Source organism: Epinephelus fuscoguttatus, linkage group LG2 (genome assembly GCF_011397635.1).
Source record: "Epinephelus fuscoguttatus linkage group LG2, E.fuscoguttatus.final_Chr_v1".
Lineage (NCBI taxonomy): Eukaryota > Metazoa > Chordata > Actinopteri > Perciformes > Serranidae > Epinephelus > Epinephelus fuscoguttatus.
The window spans coordinates 12,110,190-12,131,100 of NC_064753.1; the positions used below are offsets into that span (position 1 = coordinate 12,110,190).

At 40.4% G+C, this 20,911-nt stretch overlaps 1 protein-coding gene across 1 annotated transcript in view; it reads right to left on the reverse strand.

The window, feature by feature from the left end:
* LOC125881395 (solute carrier organic anion transporter family member 3A1-like) overlaps positions 1 to 20,911 on the reverse strand; it is a 32,891-nt gene that overhangs the window by 10,916 nt on the left and 1,064 nt on the right. The window contains exon 2 of the mRNA XM_049564531.1: positions 16,153 to 16,612. Coding sequence (XP_049420488.1) covers positions 16,153 to 16,612 — 460 coding nt within the window. The remainder of the gene's footprint in view (positions 1 to 16,152; positions 16,613 to 20,911) is intronic.

Consider the following 20,911-nt stretch of genomic DNA (forward strand, 5'->3'; position numbering starts at 1 on the left):
CTGAGGCCCTTTTATTAAATATGTGGACATGGACATTAAACATGGAGCTTCCTACCACACTTCTGTTGATTTGTCCACTGACTGACAATAAAATGTATTCTATTCAAGGAAAGATTAAGTACTGAATGCATGCCAAGGGACTTTAAATTTCATCAGATGTCTCCCACTGACAGATTTATTCACTGTCACTGTAATATGCAGCTCATAGGTTGCACAGCGTAATTGATCTAAGACTAGATTAACCAGCAGGATCATAAATAATGAAGCAGGAAATGGATTCTTAGTGTAAGAGCAGCGGGAAGCCACTGATGCAGGAGCTCTGGTTGATTTCCTTTTAAAAGCAGTGCGGCCCTGCTTTGGCCCACAGGCTGAGAGGTTTCCAGTAAGCAACAGCAGACTGTGTGGGACTCTGTGTGTGTGTGTGTGTGTGTGTGTGTGTGTGTGTGTGTGTGTGTGTGCGTGCAGCAATGAAACTCAGTTATCCATGCTGGTGGTAAATGGAACAATAGAAGTGAGCTCCAGTAGCCTGACTACTAATAAAAGAGCCCAGAGCAGAAGTGGCTGCTCCCCACTGACACAATGAGAGGGACAGTCAATTTTTCTGTGAGGGATGTAATGATTAGTGCTGTGCTTATCACCAGTGATAAATCTGAGAGTGAAATGGGGGCTTCATTTTTTCATGGTGCTATCAATGTATTTCTAAAGATAAAATCTCCATAATATAAGTCAAAGAAAAAATGTTTCAACCAGCCTTTTTGATTTCTGGTCTATAGCACAAAAACACATTTTGTCCATACTTCTTTTTAAAATATTTTGAGGCATTTTTATTCCCTTATACAAGACACACAGTGGGAAGGTGACAGTAAATGACGAGAGAGAAAGATGAGCAATACTTGAACCACCGACACTGCAATTCATGACGAGTGCCTTGAATACTCAGACCGGCACAGAGCCACATTCATAATTCTTTTGACAGATTTGGGGTCTTATAGGGGCACAGATGCCCAAATGTCTATAATAAGCAACACATCTCACTCCAGTCAGAAGCCTCAGTCCTAACCACAGAACACTTACATCTGTAGTCATTTAGTAAAGATTTCACAATATCATAGATTAAGAAAGTGTTTCTCGATTCAAGGATTTATTTTTGTCTTTATACAATATAGGAATACACAAGGAAATGTAGTTGTAGCTCCCTCCATGCTACACACATGGAAAATTTATTAACAGAAGATCAAAATACTTCAATTAGAATAAAATATATATATACTAAAATACAATAGAGAAACTATATTACTATATAAAGGTAGCATAAATAGAATTACTGCCTTGCGGTTGTATGTCCCCATAAACCAGTCAAGTTGCAGGTACAGTTTACATCCATGTCTATCCAGACACATGTGGTGTTTTGTTTTTTAAGTGTTTTTGCAGAACATTATGATGTCACAGTGAAGCTGACCTTTGACCTTTCGGATATACTATGACATCATCACTTGATAATTTTATCCTAATAGACATTTGTGGGAAATCTTGTCATAATAAACTTAAGAACTCTTGAGTTATGGCCAAAAACATGCTTTCTGAGGTCACAGTCACCTCTGACCACCAATTTCAAATCATTTCATCCTTGAATCCACGTGGATGTTTGTGCCAAATTTTGAAGAATTTTCCATAAAGTGTTTCTAAGATACTATGTTCACAAGAAGTCACAGTGACCTTAAACTTAGACCTTTGACCACCACAATCTAATCAGTTCATGTTTGACTAAGTGGACGTTTGTGCAAAATTTAAGTAAATACCCCCAAGGTCTTCTTGAGATATTGCTTTCACAAGAATGGGAACAGACTTATGGGCAACCCAAAAACATAATGTCTCCGGTAAATTATATTTACAAGGAATTTATAGTTTCATGTATATAAAATTTGCACTTAACACAAAGTACAGGTTTTGGTCATAAATCCAACTATGGGACAACTTTTAAAAATTGGGGCTAGAAAAACAGTGATTATAATACTTCCTTTGGACGGTACAGTCTGTACAAAACTCCATAACAATTCATCCAGTAGTTGTTGAGATATTGCAGTGTGGAACAAAGAGGTGGACCAGCTGACTGAGCTGACAGAGCCACGCCGCCAGTTAGTGTGGCTAAGCATGTACAGTATGTACAGCTCATAATGGAGGAGCCTATGGGCCTGATATGAACAATGTCAGTATTTCTTTGTAAGTGTAAGGCGAGAGTGTGACTCAGAGAAAAACTGAAGACATACTGTAGAAGTACTGACAATAGTTTTTACAGAATAATAGTAGATACTGACACGAAAGGTACAGAGCTGGGGGAAAAGACAATTCTTAAAATTACTGAGTAGATCAAAATCAAAAATAATTACATAGTATACTTTACATATGATGCACATTATGTTATGCTGCTGCACACAGATACATTAAACTGTGACTCCAGACTGTGGTCCACTCTGACCACCAGTCATCCCCCCCCCCCCCCACTCTCTCTCTGACTTTCTCTGTTGGTAAGATGCATTATGTTCATTTCAGCAGAGTCACAGATGCCAGAAGGACTGATGTCAGGTGACAGAGGAGGTCTGGGGTTACAGCAGGGACAGCTGAACCGCCCACCAATGAACAACCTCCCATCTCCTGCTCTGCCGTCCACTAGGATCAAATCACAGACAAATACAGGACAACACCGCTAATCCATAATGTATGTGATGCAGGGAGGCTGGCGCACATACACACACACACACACACACACACACACACACACACACACACACACACACACACACACACAGTGTTGGATCCCAGCCACTTTAAGTACACTATATAAAAGAAAAGCTCCATATTCCCTGAACTTCACTGTGGACACACCAGCTGCACTGTGTCCCCTACACATCAAAATAAGGTACAAGCCTGAAGTAGCCTTCAAAGTGAGACAACTGATGACAATAGCAGCAATAAGCATGATGACAGAGAATTACCAGTAAGCTTTGTTATGGCATGAGAACAGACAGGGAGCTCATAATCCTATAGCAACAGCTGCTAGACACCCATCAGGAGAAGCATTCAGGACTGATGCCAGTCTGTTGTTTGGACTCAACAGTTGGTATATCTAAGGCCATTTCCTTGGAGACAAGACTGGAGAGTCACAGCAGTAAAAGAATGGATGTCGTGAGGTACTGGAGCTTTAACTATACAGTAAAGCTTTTATTACAGTATAGTAAAAACTGAAACAGTATTTGAGTATTTTTTTAGATCCACATATCTGAAAGCAAGTGTGCTCAACTTTTGCACATTCCTGCACAGAGCTGTACAGCTCCTCCACTTCAAAAATAGATGTATTTTTATTAATTGTTTTTATTTTCCATATTTTCTATTGTACATTTTTCTATTCTATATTATGTCTCACGACTTTTGCACTGTGTTTACTGTCATGTACCAAAACACCACTATGTGCAGACCTACTAGACAATATAACTGTTTCTGAATCTGAACTGAAAGACAAATTGCATACTGAATAATAAAGTTATGTAAAATTATAGCAATTCGAGTAGTTTTCATTTTTAAAATACAGTCGATATGGACTGGTCTGACAGAATTTAAGAAATAATGGCACAAAAAAAAAGGCAGAGGACTCTGAGTTTAGTTTCTTTGCATAAAAGGTTGATTAATTTAATAGACTGTGACATTTTTTCCATGAAAACCTATTCTCATAATTTTGAGATGATAATCTTGTTGATTCAGAAAAACAGGTAAAAAAAAAAAAAGATTTTCTCAAGTGAATGACCTACACTTCCATACCAACACACACGTTTAATAAGAAAAACGGCAACACTTGTGCAAGAAGCTGAGTATGGAACGCCTAAATATGAATTTAAGACTCCCTTTCTAAAACAACTAAACACTACAGGGTGCAGTTTGGGAAAAATATACATTATTAAATGAAGTTCATCATTAAATAACAGTCTTGTCTAGTCTTGTCTTACTTGACTCGCCTATGATAAAACCCTCTCTTTTAAAATAAAGTACAGTATATACAATACAGTTGTTTTAAAAAATGGTAATCCTATCTTAAATCCAAATCCTTAACTTGTGATTGCAAACAGCAGTAACTAAATGCCACAGATGTTTTATGCATGTGTGTATTTTTTCTCAGAACTATTTTTTTTTTTTTAGCTCAAATCTTCATAGCCAAAATAATACAAGAAAAAAAAATGTTACAAAAGGTACTTGCAAAAGGTTTAAAAGGGCAGAGAAGAATGTTGGCTGACATGGGGGAATTAAATCTGACACCCATCTCAAACACACGCTGTGGGCTGTTTCAGCGGTACATGCTCTGCTCTGGAGATGCTCTGCTCGGTGAAATATTTCCAGAAAAAACTTTAATGGATTTCCATTGTTTCTATGCAAAAAAACAGACTGTGTTCTGTATCCTTCTTGACACTATTTTCTACCTGCTGTGTCTGAGGGCTGCAGCTATAAACACAGGCACAAGATAAAGTACAATAATACTAGTAATGCTGGACAACAAACCAACAGGAGATACGTTTAATTTTATTCCTTTCACAGTAACTTTGTGTCACATGAAGCAAATGACTGAAAGAATGAACTGTAAGAGAAATGCACAACTCACAGGCTCATTTATCAAAGCACAGACACTGAGGAAAGGCTTAGAGCTTTAGTGATGACTTAGATATCCATGTAAAACTCTGGCAGCTTGTCTGACCCAGCCATTTGGAAATGGCAGGTAGAGACACTCCACTTCAGCTGAGAGCTTGTAGCGGATCTGACAGCTCCTCCTCCTCCTGTGAGATTGTATAGCTAAGTGATTTAATAGGATGTAAAATACAGATGGAAATTTGGCCAGAACCTGACATGGGTAGGAGTAAATAATGCCACAGAAAACTTTTAGCTCTGTGGTTTTAAATGGTCATTCAGTTTGTGGTATAATCTATTGTGACAGATCACATGATACTATACACACAAAACATAAGAAACCCATTTGCATTACATTGAAATCCAAGCAGATACAATCCAAATATCTTACAATGCAGTCATATACAACATCAGCACAAACTCCAGCCTCAAAAATATCACAGTTACATCAACAACTCTTGGACACAATGTCAACAACACTTAAAGGTTTCACAGTTTTATTGTTTATACAGGACTTTTGCACTGGATTACATTACAATCGGGGCATAGCCAGCATTTTGGAAAGACTGGGGTTATAATTTCCCCCCAGTGCATCCCCCTCCCTCATAATCACAAAATACTAATTTTCACCATGGCTTATTTTCATTATTTGTATTTTTATGACATTTTTCATATTTTATATGTTAATTTGTTTGATCAGGTATATTTTTTGTAAATTTTATTTCCTATTCATTTCTAAATGTTGTAATACTGTTTCAAAGCCTTTAATTTCGTTAAATTTTCCCTCCTGGGATTGATCCATCTTGTCATATGTCTTGCTCTCTAACCTAATTTTCTTCACTGAGTCTAAAAATACTGCAATCAGCCTCAAAAAGACAATCATGTGTATGTTTTTAATTATAGAAGGTACAGTAAACTCCCCAGAGGGAGTTACATCCCTCAAAGTCCTAGAAAAATACTGAGGACATAATCTTAGTGTCCTTGATTGGCAGCTACAGACCTGATTACAATACATATGTGGCTCTATTTGCTGAGGACTGTTTTTAAACCCAGATAATGTAACACATAATGTAAATAGCTGTGCCAAACTGATTTGTATAAGGTTCCTTTGTAATAATAATACAAATCAATATAATGCTCTGCTTTAAGATGGTATTCACTTGGTCATTTTTACTGTAACTATTGATACATTTAATCTAATGATAACAGAGGCGATGGAAATCAGTAATGGTGGTTCTGCACCCGTGCTGTAATGAATGCAGCAGAGGCAAGGTCATACTGTATGAGACCGGCCTCCCCTACCTGGTCACACTGCCAGCACATGAATAATTTCTCACTCAGACTCACATTATGGCATGGTTCAATCACTGGCACTTTGTATCTTGGCAAAGGTGCTCCTAAAAGGTGCACGTATAAAACAACCTGGGCCGGTCTGAACAGACAGTGTGTGCTGAGTCAGCATCCATTCCTTCCTCTGCTGTCCTACGGTGGAAGAGTAATAACTCCACTGGAGTAAAAACATTTTGCTGCAGTGGACTCTTAGCCTTCACAGCGCTTCATTACACGCATTATAGCGATGAATAGGGGCTAAGATATGAGGCAGGAAGAGAGAAGCTGACCCAGCGGCTGCAGAGCTGGACCCCTCTGGCTCTCGCTGCTCTTTTATCTTGCTGTACTATAGGTTACTGTACTTTAAAGTCCTGTACTGTATTGCTGCTGCCATTTAGCACTCTGCTGCAGACCTTAAACATTCCTGTTGTGCTCCAGCCTAGTGTGAGGTACTTTGGGAAGGTTTTACTGGGATCTGCTGAACAGAAAGTCATATGTTGGTTTGTCAAAGATTTCATCAGCTTTACAATGTCCTTAAATCCAATGCTGAAACACGTATGTTTATCTGACTAACTAGCAGCATGCTAACACAATGACAATGCTAACATGCTTATGTCTGGCAAGTACGTTCACTATTTTCACCAAGTTAGTAAAGCATGTTTGCATGCCAACACTTGCTAACTAGTTTTGGAAGTATTGGTCTTAATAAAAGCATTGCACGAAATATAAAATGCTGTGATGATGGTGCTAGAAGAAAAGTTAAGGGATCACCAAAGTCATTACAATTCATCCTGAGGGGAATATGAATGTGTGTACCAAATGTCAAGGCAATCATACCAACGTTGCGACATTTCACACAAAATCACAAATGCGACCACACGGCGATGTTCGAGGAAAAGTCAGGGGATGACCAACATAAGTAGGATTCATCCTCTGGGGACCATGAATGTCTGCAGAAAATTTCATGGCAACCCATCAGATGACAAGCTATAGGGCAGCACTGAGAGGCATGCTGCTATCATGGCTAACAATCAGTGTGTTTAAATGTTAAAGGAACCTGCATTTATATTGCACCTTTCTAGTCATCCGACCACTCAAAGCGCTTTTTACACTATGAGTCACATTCACCCATTCACACACTGGTGGCTGAGACTACCATGCAAGGTGCCACCTGCTACTCAGTTTTAACACAGTCACACACCGACGGAACAGCCATCGGGAGCAATTTGGGGTTCAGTATCTTGCTCCTCCACTCTGCATGTCGAAGTATCCTTCGACATAGAGAATGGAGGAGCCGGGGATTGAACTGCTAATCTTCCAATTGGTAGACGACCTGCTCTACCTCTGAGCCATAGCCAATTCATTTGGACCTCACAGGGCAATTTCAAGGAGAAAATTTGCTTCTCTGACACAGCGGACAATGGAAACAGAGAAAACCTGGAGGCATTTGAGTAGCGTGTTGAGTCTACACCCTGTAGTGTCACCATGGTGCTTACAATGACTGACTGTATGTTGTAAAGCCAAACACTTAGATATTCCATTAGCGAGATACAAACATTTACACATACCACATACTGAGCTTCATTAGGATGTTAAGCAGAAACTATCTGGGGCTACATCAATGTATAAAAAGGCAATACTGTAACAGAACATCTGCTTCTCTGTCGGAGGCTCTGTGAGGAATACAATGGATAGGAAGATTGGTTGCCTCCGTTTGGGGTATCCGTCAAGCAGTAGACAGCAATCAATAATCTAATTACAATCTGGCTCAGACATTATACTGTAGTCAACAGAGCTCAGGAGCAGGTGAGTTGCTCTATGGGAATGCCATTCTCAGGTCACGTAAGCCAAGGGTCGAGACTTAAAATAGCCACGGACATACTGTAACCTATGTGGATGGATAAACATCAGCAAGGTAACATTATATCTGTGCTCATGTTAGCATGCTGACTTTAGCATTTAGATCAAAGCACTGCTGCTGTGCCTCTGTACAGCCTCATAGAACCACCAGCATGGCTGTAGACTCTGGACACTCTTCATCACACAGATCCCACTCTTTATTGCTTGTGCTGCAGTGTATCACTGCTGCATTACTACCATTTTGATTAAATCTATGGTTGTTTCCCTCTCATCTACCAGAAGGCACAATTATCCGATGGCCAGCTAACTGAGAAAACAGTTTCTGTTTTGTTTCACCAGCCTGCTGCCTGATCTGTTGCTCACAACGATTAGGACAAACACACACACACACACACACAGAAGGACTGGACACTAATCATTTGAGAGAGAACAGGCTGCAGCACTGACACAGAACAGATACAGGACAGGTGTACGCTGGGGGACATGTGCCATGACAACTGGGAAGTGTTTCCTGGTTTGCTCTTGAGTATTCCCACTGTCCTTAATCTCTCATTCAGGCAGTATTGATCCATGTGGGGTGAAGATGTGGCCACAATACAGCAGCCGCTCCTTCTATCATCTGGTTTGTTAGCGAGCCCGTGGAGAGCTGCTGCTTTAATATTTAATCATTTGGTTAGATGTTTGCTAAACAACTCCTAACTGCTTCTCTGTCACGCTGCATTATTCAGTGGCTTTCATACAACGTTACTGTGTCTTCACACGTCAGGCTCGTCAAACAGCGGCCTTGAGACGGGGAGAGGGAAGGGGCAGAAATACTAAGCAGCACATAACGTTCAGTACTGTGTAAAGACTGGGCTCTATGCAATTACAGAGCCACAACAGACGATGCAGCAGTCACACTGTAGGAGGTAACCATGGCAATCAATATGCTGGGATTGTAAGAGAGAGAAAAAAAAAAAAACGGAGAACAGAGAGGGGGTGGTGTAAAGGAAAAAATAATAGCCTATCTGTAAGTGTCAAAGGAAGAAGCTTGGGGGATGCTGTGAAAGAGACAATTCCTTATGGACTGGCAAATGTCACTGTGCTCTGAGCCAGGATGTAGAATAGTGGCCACCATACCAAATCACAGTCAGGATTTCAGTTCAAAATGCAATGTATGCAAATGTTCTCACTGACCGACATCTGAAGAGTGTTGAAAAAAAAACAACAAAGCAACAAATGGTGTTTTTTTTTTTAAGGATTGCAGTTAAGAGATGTCCTCGGCTGACTGACTGGACTGTCAGATCGAGTCCATCACAGGGCTAACATAAACAGACACACACAATCGGACTTACAGGCAGTTCTGACCCTTAAAGTCGAACTGAAATCACGGTAAGTCTTTCCTTTTGCTGTCAAAAATAATACTTTTAAATTGTTATATATGTGGCAATGTTGGTCATCTCGATTTGAGGGATCACCGTGAAATTTTCTTCACACATTCATGGCGCCGAGAAGAAAACTTTGGTCATCCCTTGCCCTTTTCCCTTGCACAACCAGCAGGTTTACATTTGTGTATTTGAATGAACTGTCCTGAAAGTTTCCCTGAGGATTACGAGCGTAACATTTTAGTTTGTCCACTATCTTAGTCTATGACCAAATACCTACAAAGCTAATTCAATTCCTGTCAATATCACCTTATACTTCCCATTTAGCATAAACTAATTTCAATATGTCTCAAGAGACAGCAGGACGTGTGATTTACAAATTTAGAAGGACTACATATTATAGCTTAAGAAAAAAAAACATTAAAAAAAGAATTTTAACTTTAATTTCAGATTCATCTAGAATTCAAGTTTGTAAAATTCAAACCCTCGATCTTGATAAGGCAACATTGATATTTTAGTTTTTTTTTATAAAGGGTGTACATAGGGAATTTTAGAGGTATTAGTTTCTTTTATCAGAATCTGTAAGGTGCAGTGAATTCCTTTCAATGTTCTGAAATTGCAAAGAAATATCAAGTGTAATGTGTAACATCTGGTATGAGTTGGCCTCTAGCCAAGCCGGGGGGTAGGGTGGGTTGTTGGGTTCTGTGCTAGCCTTGTTTGCTCTCCTTCCTCTCCTCCATCCTCTGTCCATCCCTCCTTCCCTCCCTCCTCCCTCATCTCCTCCACTCTGAGCGCTGCTGACAGAGACTGTACAGATCAAAGCATGTACAGAACAAACCGCAGGCCTTCTCACCCTGCAAGTGGTCTGCACTGAAACGCAAACGGGGACACCTAGCCAAGGACTAGCACATAAGCCTGAGAGGACAAGCAACTAGCCACATGGTAGCCAACAATACTGTATTTTTATCTTCAGTTAGTGCATTTGTTCCTCCCGTAGGGGCAACCTAATGAGGACTGAAGGAGAGGGTCTTACAGAATAACATCAACTACAGTATTGCTTTGACATATTGCTGCATCAGCTCTGAAGGGGTTAATGTAATGGTGATTCTACTGGTGTACATTATCATACAATAATTCAATGTCATACTCAGCTGTAAAACTTGCAACTGAGTATAAACCACAACAACAAGAGATGCATGGATTTGGAATTTCAGGGTTGATAACACCGACCAGTGATAACTGACACAAAACCATCACATTGTTTTTGCATTTGTAAAAATGTGAAGAGGACAATAACGGTAACTTTTTAGATTGACCAGTGTATTTTCTCACTGGCAGTGCATTTTTTTGTAAATAAACTGTTATCCAACCACAGTTGTATGTTATGTGCAAGTTTTTGCAGTCTGGTATCACTTGAATCAGAGCTTTTGTAAGAAATAACTCCACATTATCAGATTTCATTACTGGCTGAAATTCATTATTGACACAATATAAATGCAATCATTCTTACATTTTATTTTAGTACTGTAATAATTTTTCTCTTGTCCCTTGTTTCATTCTCTCCCCAGATGGAGCTGTGCTACTAGCAGGTTGCTGAGCGGTGAGACGAACAGGAATGGCACATAGCCTCAGTGCCTGTCTCTGTACTGTTGCCTTGGTAACTTTGGCAGACAAGCTGTAATGTGTGTGATGTCGACCTCTCGGTTTCTGCTGTAAGTATAACTGCAGTCATCTGCTGCTGGCCACTCAACACTTGCCGAAGTTGGGACTGAAGTGTTTTGCTCAAGGGCGCTTCTGTGAGAGAGGGCAGGATCAGGCCCACAATTTTCCCGTCAACCACGACCAGTACAGGAAATATCAGATCTTGAATTATTCGTCAGTAGTCTTCTGTTCAGAGAACTGCTTCACTAACCTAAAACACACAGTCCCTTTGTTGCGTAATGCCCATAGCATAAATCACACACTGAATACTTAGCAACATGGTGGTGTTACCATTCAGCACAGACGATAAAATAGCTTCAGCATCGATGGACTCATGCATCCCCTCACATATAACTAACATGTTTAATAGCCAGGAAAGTTTCCATCCACTGGCTAGACTCATTATCAGGGCAGGGCAAAACTACGTCAATACTGTGCAGTGCACTGTCATAGAAACATGTTGCTGGACTGGCCTCATCTACTATAATAACAAACAGAAAGAGAAGGGTATCTATCTTTTTTAAAATAAAGAAATAAAATCCACACTTGTTGTTTGACACTTAGAATGCATTTCTTTTTCTGTCTATATTAGATCAGCAGAAATATTAATACATAATCTGTCATGTGAGATGTTTATGTGCATTACAGTGGCACCATGACACATGAAAATGTATATTTATTGTAGCTATTAAAGATATTGCTTGTTAATCTGGATAGAAAACTATGAATAAATGCAGTGTCACCAAACCTGAGTCTGTGAGTCAGATTAACCGTAACAACACACACACACACACACACACACACACACACACACACACACACACACACACTATGACACACAGTATGTCTTGATGTTGGCCAGAGGAGAGGACAGGCTAGCCAGAAATTACTGTTGTTAGTGACCAAAATGGCCACTTCCTCATCCTGATTCAATCAGGCAGGCAGTTACTTTGTATCATTTCAGCCTCCGTTCATTCTTCAGACAAGGTTAACTTAAAATCATTTAAAAAATGTTAGGAATTGTAAAGGAATCTGTTCCATCAATAATCTATGTGCCACAGTTTCTGGTTCATTAAAATTAACAGACAAAAAAATCTGAGTGGTTGGTATGAGCAGCAGTCCATGCACAAAGACGTCACATTACCAGACACTGCAGTTCCTTGAATGGCCAACTGAGGCTGGCTCCAAAAGTGAGTCACTCCCCAAAGACCCCCATGTAACAATGCTGAACTTAACAGCAGAAATAAACATGTTTACAGCCTGGCTCAAACAAACAAACAAAAAGGTTTTGGTCTCTATGGCTAATTCTCCCGTTCATGACAACTGTTCAAGAGGTGAATTTTTATATGACTCACCTGTTTGAATTTTATTGAGACTAAAGATGTATGCATGACTAAGGTGGGCTGCTTTGAATGAAAAGCTGTCTGGGAAGCATCACCACAGTCTGTGAGTCAGATCCGCCCTCTCATCCAAATATGGTCACTTCTGGCTCCAAAAAAACAATATGACAACAGTCATACTGCCAGACTTGAGGCTTCAAAATGGGAGTCCACAAACCAATGGGTGACATGACTGTGGCTACCTCCATTATTTCTATGGTAGGCATTCAGATATTAAGGAGCACATCAGCAGCAGCAACATTGGCATGAGAGCTTAGTTGGGGTCAATATTATTACATAAAGAGTTGTTTTCAGCTCTATTTCAGCACATTGTATCATAGGAGGTGAAGCTGTTGTGTAGTTGTACACATTGCGATGTGCAGTGAAAAGAATTAAACGTGTAAAAAAGTAAAATCTAGTCAAGCTTGTGGTACCTTTAAGCATCTGTCGTATATTCTGGTGTCTCTTTCAATTTATTGTAATGTGACTGTGACCATACTTGTATATCCATTACACTGCACATGAACTAAAGCCCCAAACCTGCCTCAGCTCCCACATACTGTATGTGCACATGTCATGAACCATTTGTCTAACTTGTCATAACTAATTATGATTAAGTGAGGACTGTATCAGTAATAAGATTTTGTTTAATATAATATTGTGATCTTGTACTTCTAAAATGAGCCTCTGTGTTAATTAAGGAGAGCTGATGATTTAGCGCACACGTGAATGATTCATGTCACAGTCATGTTTCAATTATGCCAACACAATCATCCCATTTACTCTGATAGATATTGTGATTGTAGAAGTTTTATTATGCCATTAGCCTTTGTTTCTTATTACTTCCAGCCAACTGGAATGCAAGTCAGCCGAACACAGCAGCATGGACGATCAAGCTGTTGCTAGTTGTCGCTTAGTTAAGAGATCATGGATTATTGTTTTCTGTTGTTTTTATTGCCAGGACTGGTTCTAAATGATATTCTTCAGTGATTATTAGTTGTAAATTTTAGCTTAGCCAGAGTTTTGTATGTCACAATAAATATTATTTTCTGCATCATTTATCCCACCCGTATTTATCCCACTCCATCTTCTAGTGTGGAGGGACAGACATCTGGTGTCATTGAGTGCACCGGCATTTCACCCAGCACCATATTCAACAGCCTTTGACAACATGCCAAATTTGATTTTAAAAAACAGTATATTATAGCCTTGTGGGTGCCTCAGGCTTAGGTAACTGGCCAAACATCCATCCATCCATCCATCCATCCATCCATTTTCATCCACTTATTCAGAGCCGGGTCACGGGGGCAGCAGGCCAAGCAAAGCACCCCAGACGTCCCTCTCCCCAGCAATGCTTTCCAGCTCCTCCTGGGGGACCCAAAGGCATTCCCAGGCCAGATGACATATGTAATCCCTCCAGCGTGTTCTGGGTCTGCCCCAGGGCCTCCTACCAGTGGGACGTGCTCAAAACACCTCCAGTGGGAGGTGCCCAGGAGGCATCCTGATCAGATGCCAGAACCACCTCAACTGACCCCTTTCGACATGAAGGAGCAGCGGCTCTACTCTGAGCTCCATCCGCATGTCTGAGCCCAGCAACCCCACGGAGGAAACTCATTTCGCCACTTGTATCCATGATGTCATTCTTTGGGTCACTACCCAGAGCTCATGACCATAGGTGAGGGTTGGGACGTAGATGGACCAATAAATCAAAATCTTCACCACAACGGTCCGGCGCAGCACCTGGACCACTGCAGAAGCCGCACCAACCACCAATCCATCTCAAGCTCCATTCTACCCTCACTTGTGAACGAACAAACATCATTAAAGAAGTAGTTTCACATTTTGGGGAGTACACTTATTGTTTCAAACTGGTTTATCCTGAGTCCCAACAAATATCTGTAAAATGATAAAAATGTCCAGGTTTTCAACATTCACCACAATAAAAGTAATGGCAATAAGATTATACTTGTTTTCAGCACTTACAAATGTTTATTATGTTCTGTCCCACTAATTATAATCTAACCTAATATATAAACATAAACAATGCACCACGCGTCTGAGTTCAATACTGATTCATCTGTCAGTCAATATTGTCACAGCTGCTGCTATGACACTTGCGGCTCTTTGTGACAGAGCCTGTCAGCAGTACATTAACGGTTATCGTGCCAAAGATAAAGTCAGTCTTTTTTTAAAGACCCCCAGGAGTCTAATTTTTTCTTCACAGTGTACGTGACAACAAAAATGCTGCATTCTGCCCACACTGCATCAGTACTTTTCTGGTTGCGCACAATGGAAATGCTGATATAAAATATCATATTGAGACGGTAAGTCTCAAGTGGTAAGTGGTTGCTACAAGCAGGAAGTGGTACCATTGCAAATGCGGATGGAGAAAAAGAACCGGATACAGTGTTGGAGGGGATCCCTGTTCATTCCTATGAAAGTTCATAAGAGGCGCATAAAGCAAAAAAAAGTTAGACCTCTCAGCTGTAAAATTACCCAGATCTTGCACATCAATTTCCACTGGCCAAGCCGACTACTTCCAGTTTAGTGCTCCACTAACTTCAGATTATTTACAATTATTTTATCGTGTTGCCCTTTATATCTTATTGGACCACATGGATCAAATTCTAAAAGTGAAACTAGTCATTTTTTGGGGGGTTGTAATGCTCATTAAAATGTATCCACTGATTTATAGATGTCTCTTTCCCAATGTAAGTCTATAGGTAAAAGTCTTTCTGGGCCCAGTGGCATCACATGATGACCTGCTGTTCGACCACTTTGAAAACTGGCTTCAAAGCTCATTACACTTCCTAAAGGCCTGGTTGCAACCTAACATCACTTCATAAGGGCAAACGTCAGTGACAGCCATTAGCAACGGACAGCTCAGGAGGAGATCTTTGCCTACCATCTGGTGAAAAACAACCAAAGCTTTTGATCCATGGAGTGTACAGCTGGTCTTGTGTGTTACAGTGTTGTTATACAGTTTTCAAATAAATTATGCTTTGGGAGACAAAACATCATTTGTCTTTTGCTGAGGCGAGTTGAAAGGTTAACTCAGTAGATGTGCTAACCACTGAAAAAATTATCCCCCATCATGATACAAACACCTATGGTGCTTGCATAAGCACATACATGTGCACACGCATAACATGCAATACACTTAAGGATCCCAGTTTGGGGAGTTGAAAATATTGTCACTATATTCTTTAATCTTTACATAAGCAGATATCTAAAAAAGACAAGTTGTTGTTTTACAGGGAGTTATGTGCTGGAGTGATACTAGCTGTTGCTGCTTCTGGTCTTTATGCTAAGCTAATTGCCTGCTGGCTCTGACTTCATATTTATTGTTAAGACATAAGAGTGGTATCGATCTCCTCATCCTGCTCTCAGCAAGAAAGCCATTCAGCATTTTTCCTGAAATATGGAACTATTTCTTCAAGTACATCGGCAGCAATTTCGTGGACTGTTCATGACCTTGTGAAATTAAAGCTGTTTTAGTCACTGATTCTGAAATAGTTTAAGTCTGTTGCTTGTTTCCTGTCTACATATTGTTGAAATGGGTTTATAGCTCAGCAACCACCTCTCTGCAACATATTATCATGTCATAATTGTTTCTGTAGCTTTCATAGTGTTTGATGAAGCTTTAAATCAGCAAGGTACATACCGTAGATCACAGCTAAGGTGATGGGAGTTACAGAGCAAAAAGGGTTTTGGTTTACTAAAGCTAATGATTCAGTAGGTTGATGATTCAGTGTCAAAAATGAGTGTTTCATGTACTGAACACCTCTGAACAATATAAACACACACACAGTTCATATGTTTCAGGTGCAAAGTGTGTCTGTGCTATTCACCTATATACAGCGAGGAGTCCTTCCTGTGGACATGGTCATCGATGTAGGACACTCCCAGAGGCTGGACAGGTGTGGCTCCAATGCCCAGCAGAACCTGGGCTCCGATCAGCAGAAGGTACATCATGTTGGTGTTGGCTCTGTTGCCACATTTAAACCCAGAGTCTCGGTTTTCTGACCTGGAAATGTTGGAGCAGACATCCCTGCCGTCCTCAGCGTGCCACGAGTCCCCGGCCTCGTACTCATACTGATGAGTCAGGAACTCTGGCAGGGCTGACAGCAATGCCCCCAACGCCATGACAATCCCGCCGCAGCCAATAAGACGGGGTCTGTGGGCCTTGGCGCCAAAGTAGCTGACAAACAGGATGAGGGCCAGGTTGCCGATTTCGAAGCTGCTGGCAATAACGCCCACATCTGCACTCTGGAGGTTGAAGCGTCTCTCCAGAGTGGTCAGAACACTTACCTGGCAGAGAGAGATGGAGAGAAAGAGAGGGCAAGTGTTACAGCGTTTTCACAACTAGCAGCCATTTGGGACTGCCAATGACATCATAGCCAACAAACTAACTTTTAATGCAGCTTTATGTATGATTAATTTTATATTCAGCAAATAATAATGTATAATTTCTACACTTTTATTTATTTTACCAGCCTGTCAGAAGTTTATAACATATATTTTGCCATCCATTTAAATATATGTGTCAAACAATAAGGCAGGGCATCGAAACAGCCTTCTGCCACCAACAATAGAAACCTGTTGATGACACACAGTAGCTGAGCTGCTCTGCTTACAACATCTTCATCCCCACACTCTGTCCTCCTCCTCCTCCACCTAAAACAACCCTGAGGCTAGCCTGATGCCAACAAGGGAAAAAGGGACATGTGCATGTGTGTGGCTTTAGGCGAGAAACCTCACGCAGCTGTTCTAATTATGAAACAGACACAAACACATCATACCGGCTGTGTTCTGGGTGTGTATAAGTGATGAAGATGCATCATATGTGCACCTGACCATTTACATGACTGACAGGAAGTGGTTGGTTAGAAGTTATTCTAAAGTTTTATTAATCATTCATCCACAGCAAAAGGTACAGTATAAGCCCCAAGACTTTTTGAAGCAATTCCAGATAAAAAGGAGAATGTAATCATGACTATGCAGGTGAAATCAGACAGATCATGAATAAGATCCATTCATCCTTTTTCTGTGTTGCTTCACCTGTTTTTCTTACACAAAACTCCATTACAATATAGGACAACTTCTTGTTGTCTTGTTTATTACAGATTATTTGTCATTATCACTTCATCTGCAGATTAACTGATGGATTGTTTATTCTATCAAATGTCAGAAAATTGTTTAATGTGAACATCACTAAAGCCCAAGATGATGACTTTAAAGGGACAATTCACCCCCTAATCAAAAGTACATGTTTTCCTCTTACCTGTAGTGCTATTTATCAATCTAGATTGTTTTGGTGTGTGTTGTTGAGTGTTGGAACCTTTTCTTGAAAATAATGGAACTTGCTGGCACTTAGCTTGTGGTGCTCCAAGTGCCAAAAAATACATTTGAAAAACTCAACAGCAATATCTCTTTAAAGAAATCATGATGTGGTTACTCAAGATAATCCACAGACCTTGTTGTGAGCGGTTTCATGTAGGAACTATTTTCTCTCTACCAATCTACACATGTCAAACATATCACTGTGTAGAAGAAAGCATGTGTTTATTTATTCATGGATGAGAGGCTTCTGCTCGTGACAGCGCTAGATGCAAACATTAATGGCATCTTGCTCAGTTGAGCTGTAACGTTAGCTAGCTCAGTAATACCGTTGGCTGGTATAGTTCAGTAGAAAGAAAATTGCTCCTACATAAACTGCCCAAATCAAGGTCTGTGAATTATCTGGGGTAACCGGGTCATGGTCTCTGGAAAGAGACATTGCTGTTGAGTTTTTCAAATGTATTTTTATGGCTTTTTGAGCACCACAGGCCAAGTGCCATCTAGTGCCATTATATTCAAGCGAAGGCAGACATCTCTACTGCCGATATCTCCAACAATCAGCAACTGACACCAAAACAATCTAGACTGATAAATAACACTACACGTAAGAGGAAAGATATGTATTTTTGATTTTAAGGTGAACTGTCCCTTTAAAATACCTCCCTGCAACAGTCCAGAAACAGCCCCAAGGACATTCAATTTACTTTTACATGAAACAAAGAAAAGCTTCAGCAATAAGGTCAAAACTAAGTACTGTTTGGCATTTGGGCTTTAAAAATTACTTTTTAATCAATCAACAGTTGATAACAAATAGTTTTAATATTCATCGACTGATCAGTTAACGAGGATCATTTCTACTATGTTAGGGTCCAGCTGAAAAATGTATTTTATTTAATCGTTCCTTTCTAAGGGTATTCTGGTAGAAGAGGACTGCTTCTGGGTAAATCAGTACTAGAAATCCTTTCTTATTAAAAAGATGTGATGATATTTATGCTTAAGGAGAAATAACTACCATGCCCTCAGTCTAGTCATGCATTACTGGGCCTGTCCTTAGTGAAATGCCACCAGAGGTGTCTGAACAGCAGTCCAAACAGCTAGACAACTGACACCCCTTCCCCTCTTTCCAAAAAAAGGATGAAATCTGTAATTCCCTTCTAAAACAGGAAGACAGCTGTGACAGGTCTGTTGTTTCAACTGTGGAACACTAACCCAGTTCTGTCACCTTACAGCACATGTGTGGGACTGACAGACAAGACGGTCCAGCTGACAGCCTGACAATTAGTAAAGATTACTTTACATTAACTGAACATTCACATTGTTTCCACTGTTCACTTACAGTTACTATAGAGCTGTAATTTATGCTTCCCTGGCTCTCAGGCTGGGAGGACACAGTTCAGAGGTCACTGAGTCTGAACAACAGTGTTGAGATTTACTCTTGTGATCCTGGAGGATTTATGTGCAGCCTCATACTGGCTGCTGATGGAGAACAGCTGCTTTACACCTTTTATGTTCCACATTTAGACATTTTAGTCCAATCCAGTCAAATGTTTACAGACAATACCAACTGATGTAGAGCTTTAGAGAACACAGAAAAGCTGCCCATTTCAGTTTGATGAATATAGACTAAGCCATGGAAAGCTGTTACGCAGGTGCTGCTGTGTTGACAGTGATGATCTTCAGTTATTATTGCTTTGTCCTCTTCCAAAGTTTGACTGTAATTTACTTGTAAAAGACAATGTGCTATTGAGCAGAGAAAATAAACCCACACTGTGAGCCAAAAAAGAGGCTGAATTAAAAAGTGACAGAGAATAAAAGATGATGACAAACAATATTTTGTACAGGGAAGGATCAGCAGTGTTTCTCCAGTGCTTTTGTCTGCAGCGGGATTTGCTAAAGGTGCACTTTTGGTTTGGGATGCTGGTTTAAAAGGAGGAAGCTCCACTGCAGTCTTCAAGGTAAACACTAATGCACTTTAAATTTGTGACTGGTGCAAAACACATTAAAACCAACTCAGTTGTGTTTCTGCCAAGCTGCGGTCTTTGCCAAACACCAGACATCATGGAGGAACTTTTTTTGGCATGTTCTTCTTTTTCTAAACAAAGCCTCTTTTTCAACATGTCCACTGGGAAATGTGACTGTGTACAGTGTGACTGGATCTGGGGGATCAACTCATGTTGTTACAATACAGTTTAGGCCTTTTGTTGTTTTTCTCATCCAAACCAGCAAGTAAAAGCTGCACAGATATAAACGCCAGATCTAATGAGAAACAAGAAACTGTCCTGTGACCTTGCCTCTTTTTAGAATGCCCTCCTGGACTGTATTAACACGACAGTGAATGAAGATGAATACGTTTTCAGCTAAGTGTTCTGTCCCTTGTGAAGAACAAAATGAAGCATCAACCTGCATGTGCAAATATTTATAGTATCAAAACCCTGCAGACACCTTTCATCAGGCAAATAATAACCCTGATCAAAGTGGCATCTTTCATATTAATACAGATTTACAGTAAGTGGTTGGGCCAACTCTTATAATGTAGGTAGACCACACAATCCCATTAACTGCTGTGGTTGGCTTTGGCCACATTAGCTATCATTACACACATAATATTTCAAAAATACAGCATCACTTAACAATTTTTTTAGTACAGGGTTTTTGTTTACTGTCAGAGAAGATGCTTCACCTCTGCATCAGTGATTATGCATCATTTTTTTAGTCATTTATATTTTCTTTTGGCTCCTAAACTCATCAAGTGCTTATCTCTTATGATGACATCAATCTGTGGATATCACTGCATAACATAAACTGTCACTGGGAATGTAGTGTGAATGGGTATAAAATCAAAGGTAGCTTTTCTGAAAATATAGGCTATTGTCGCTTTTGTTGTGGTGATCACGTCATCTTCTAGGCCTATATCCTCCAGTGTCAAAGGCCTCCTGCATCACTGAGGCACGCGGGCGCAGGATGTAGCAGCAGCGCCGGCAGGTTGGATGGACCTCCTGACCAGTGTTTCGTAACGTGCTCTCCAACAGACCATCCATATACGCATATAAAATTCTCCAACAACAACGTGGAGCCTACGGCCGCTGTGACGCGCATTGTGTCATGCAGATGGTGCATAGGCCTGATGGATAATACGCAGCAAGTCATCAATCAGCGAAAGCACCGCGTCCCATGGTTGCTGGAGGATGTGATTATTCCAATGTGATCAGAATAATATGATTATTAACCGCATCAGCAGAAGCGCCGCATCGTTACTCACTGTCTGCCTGT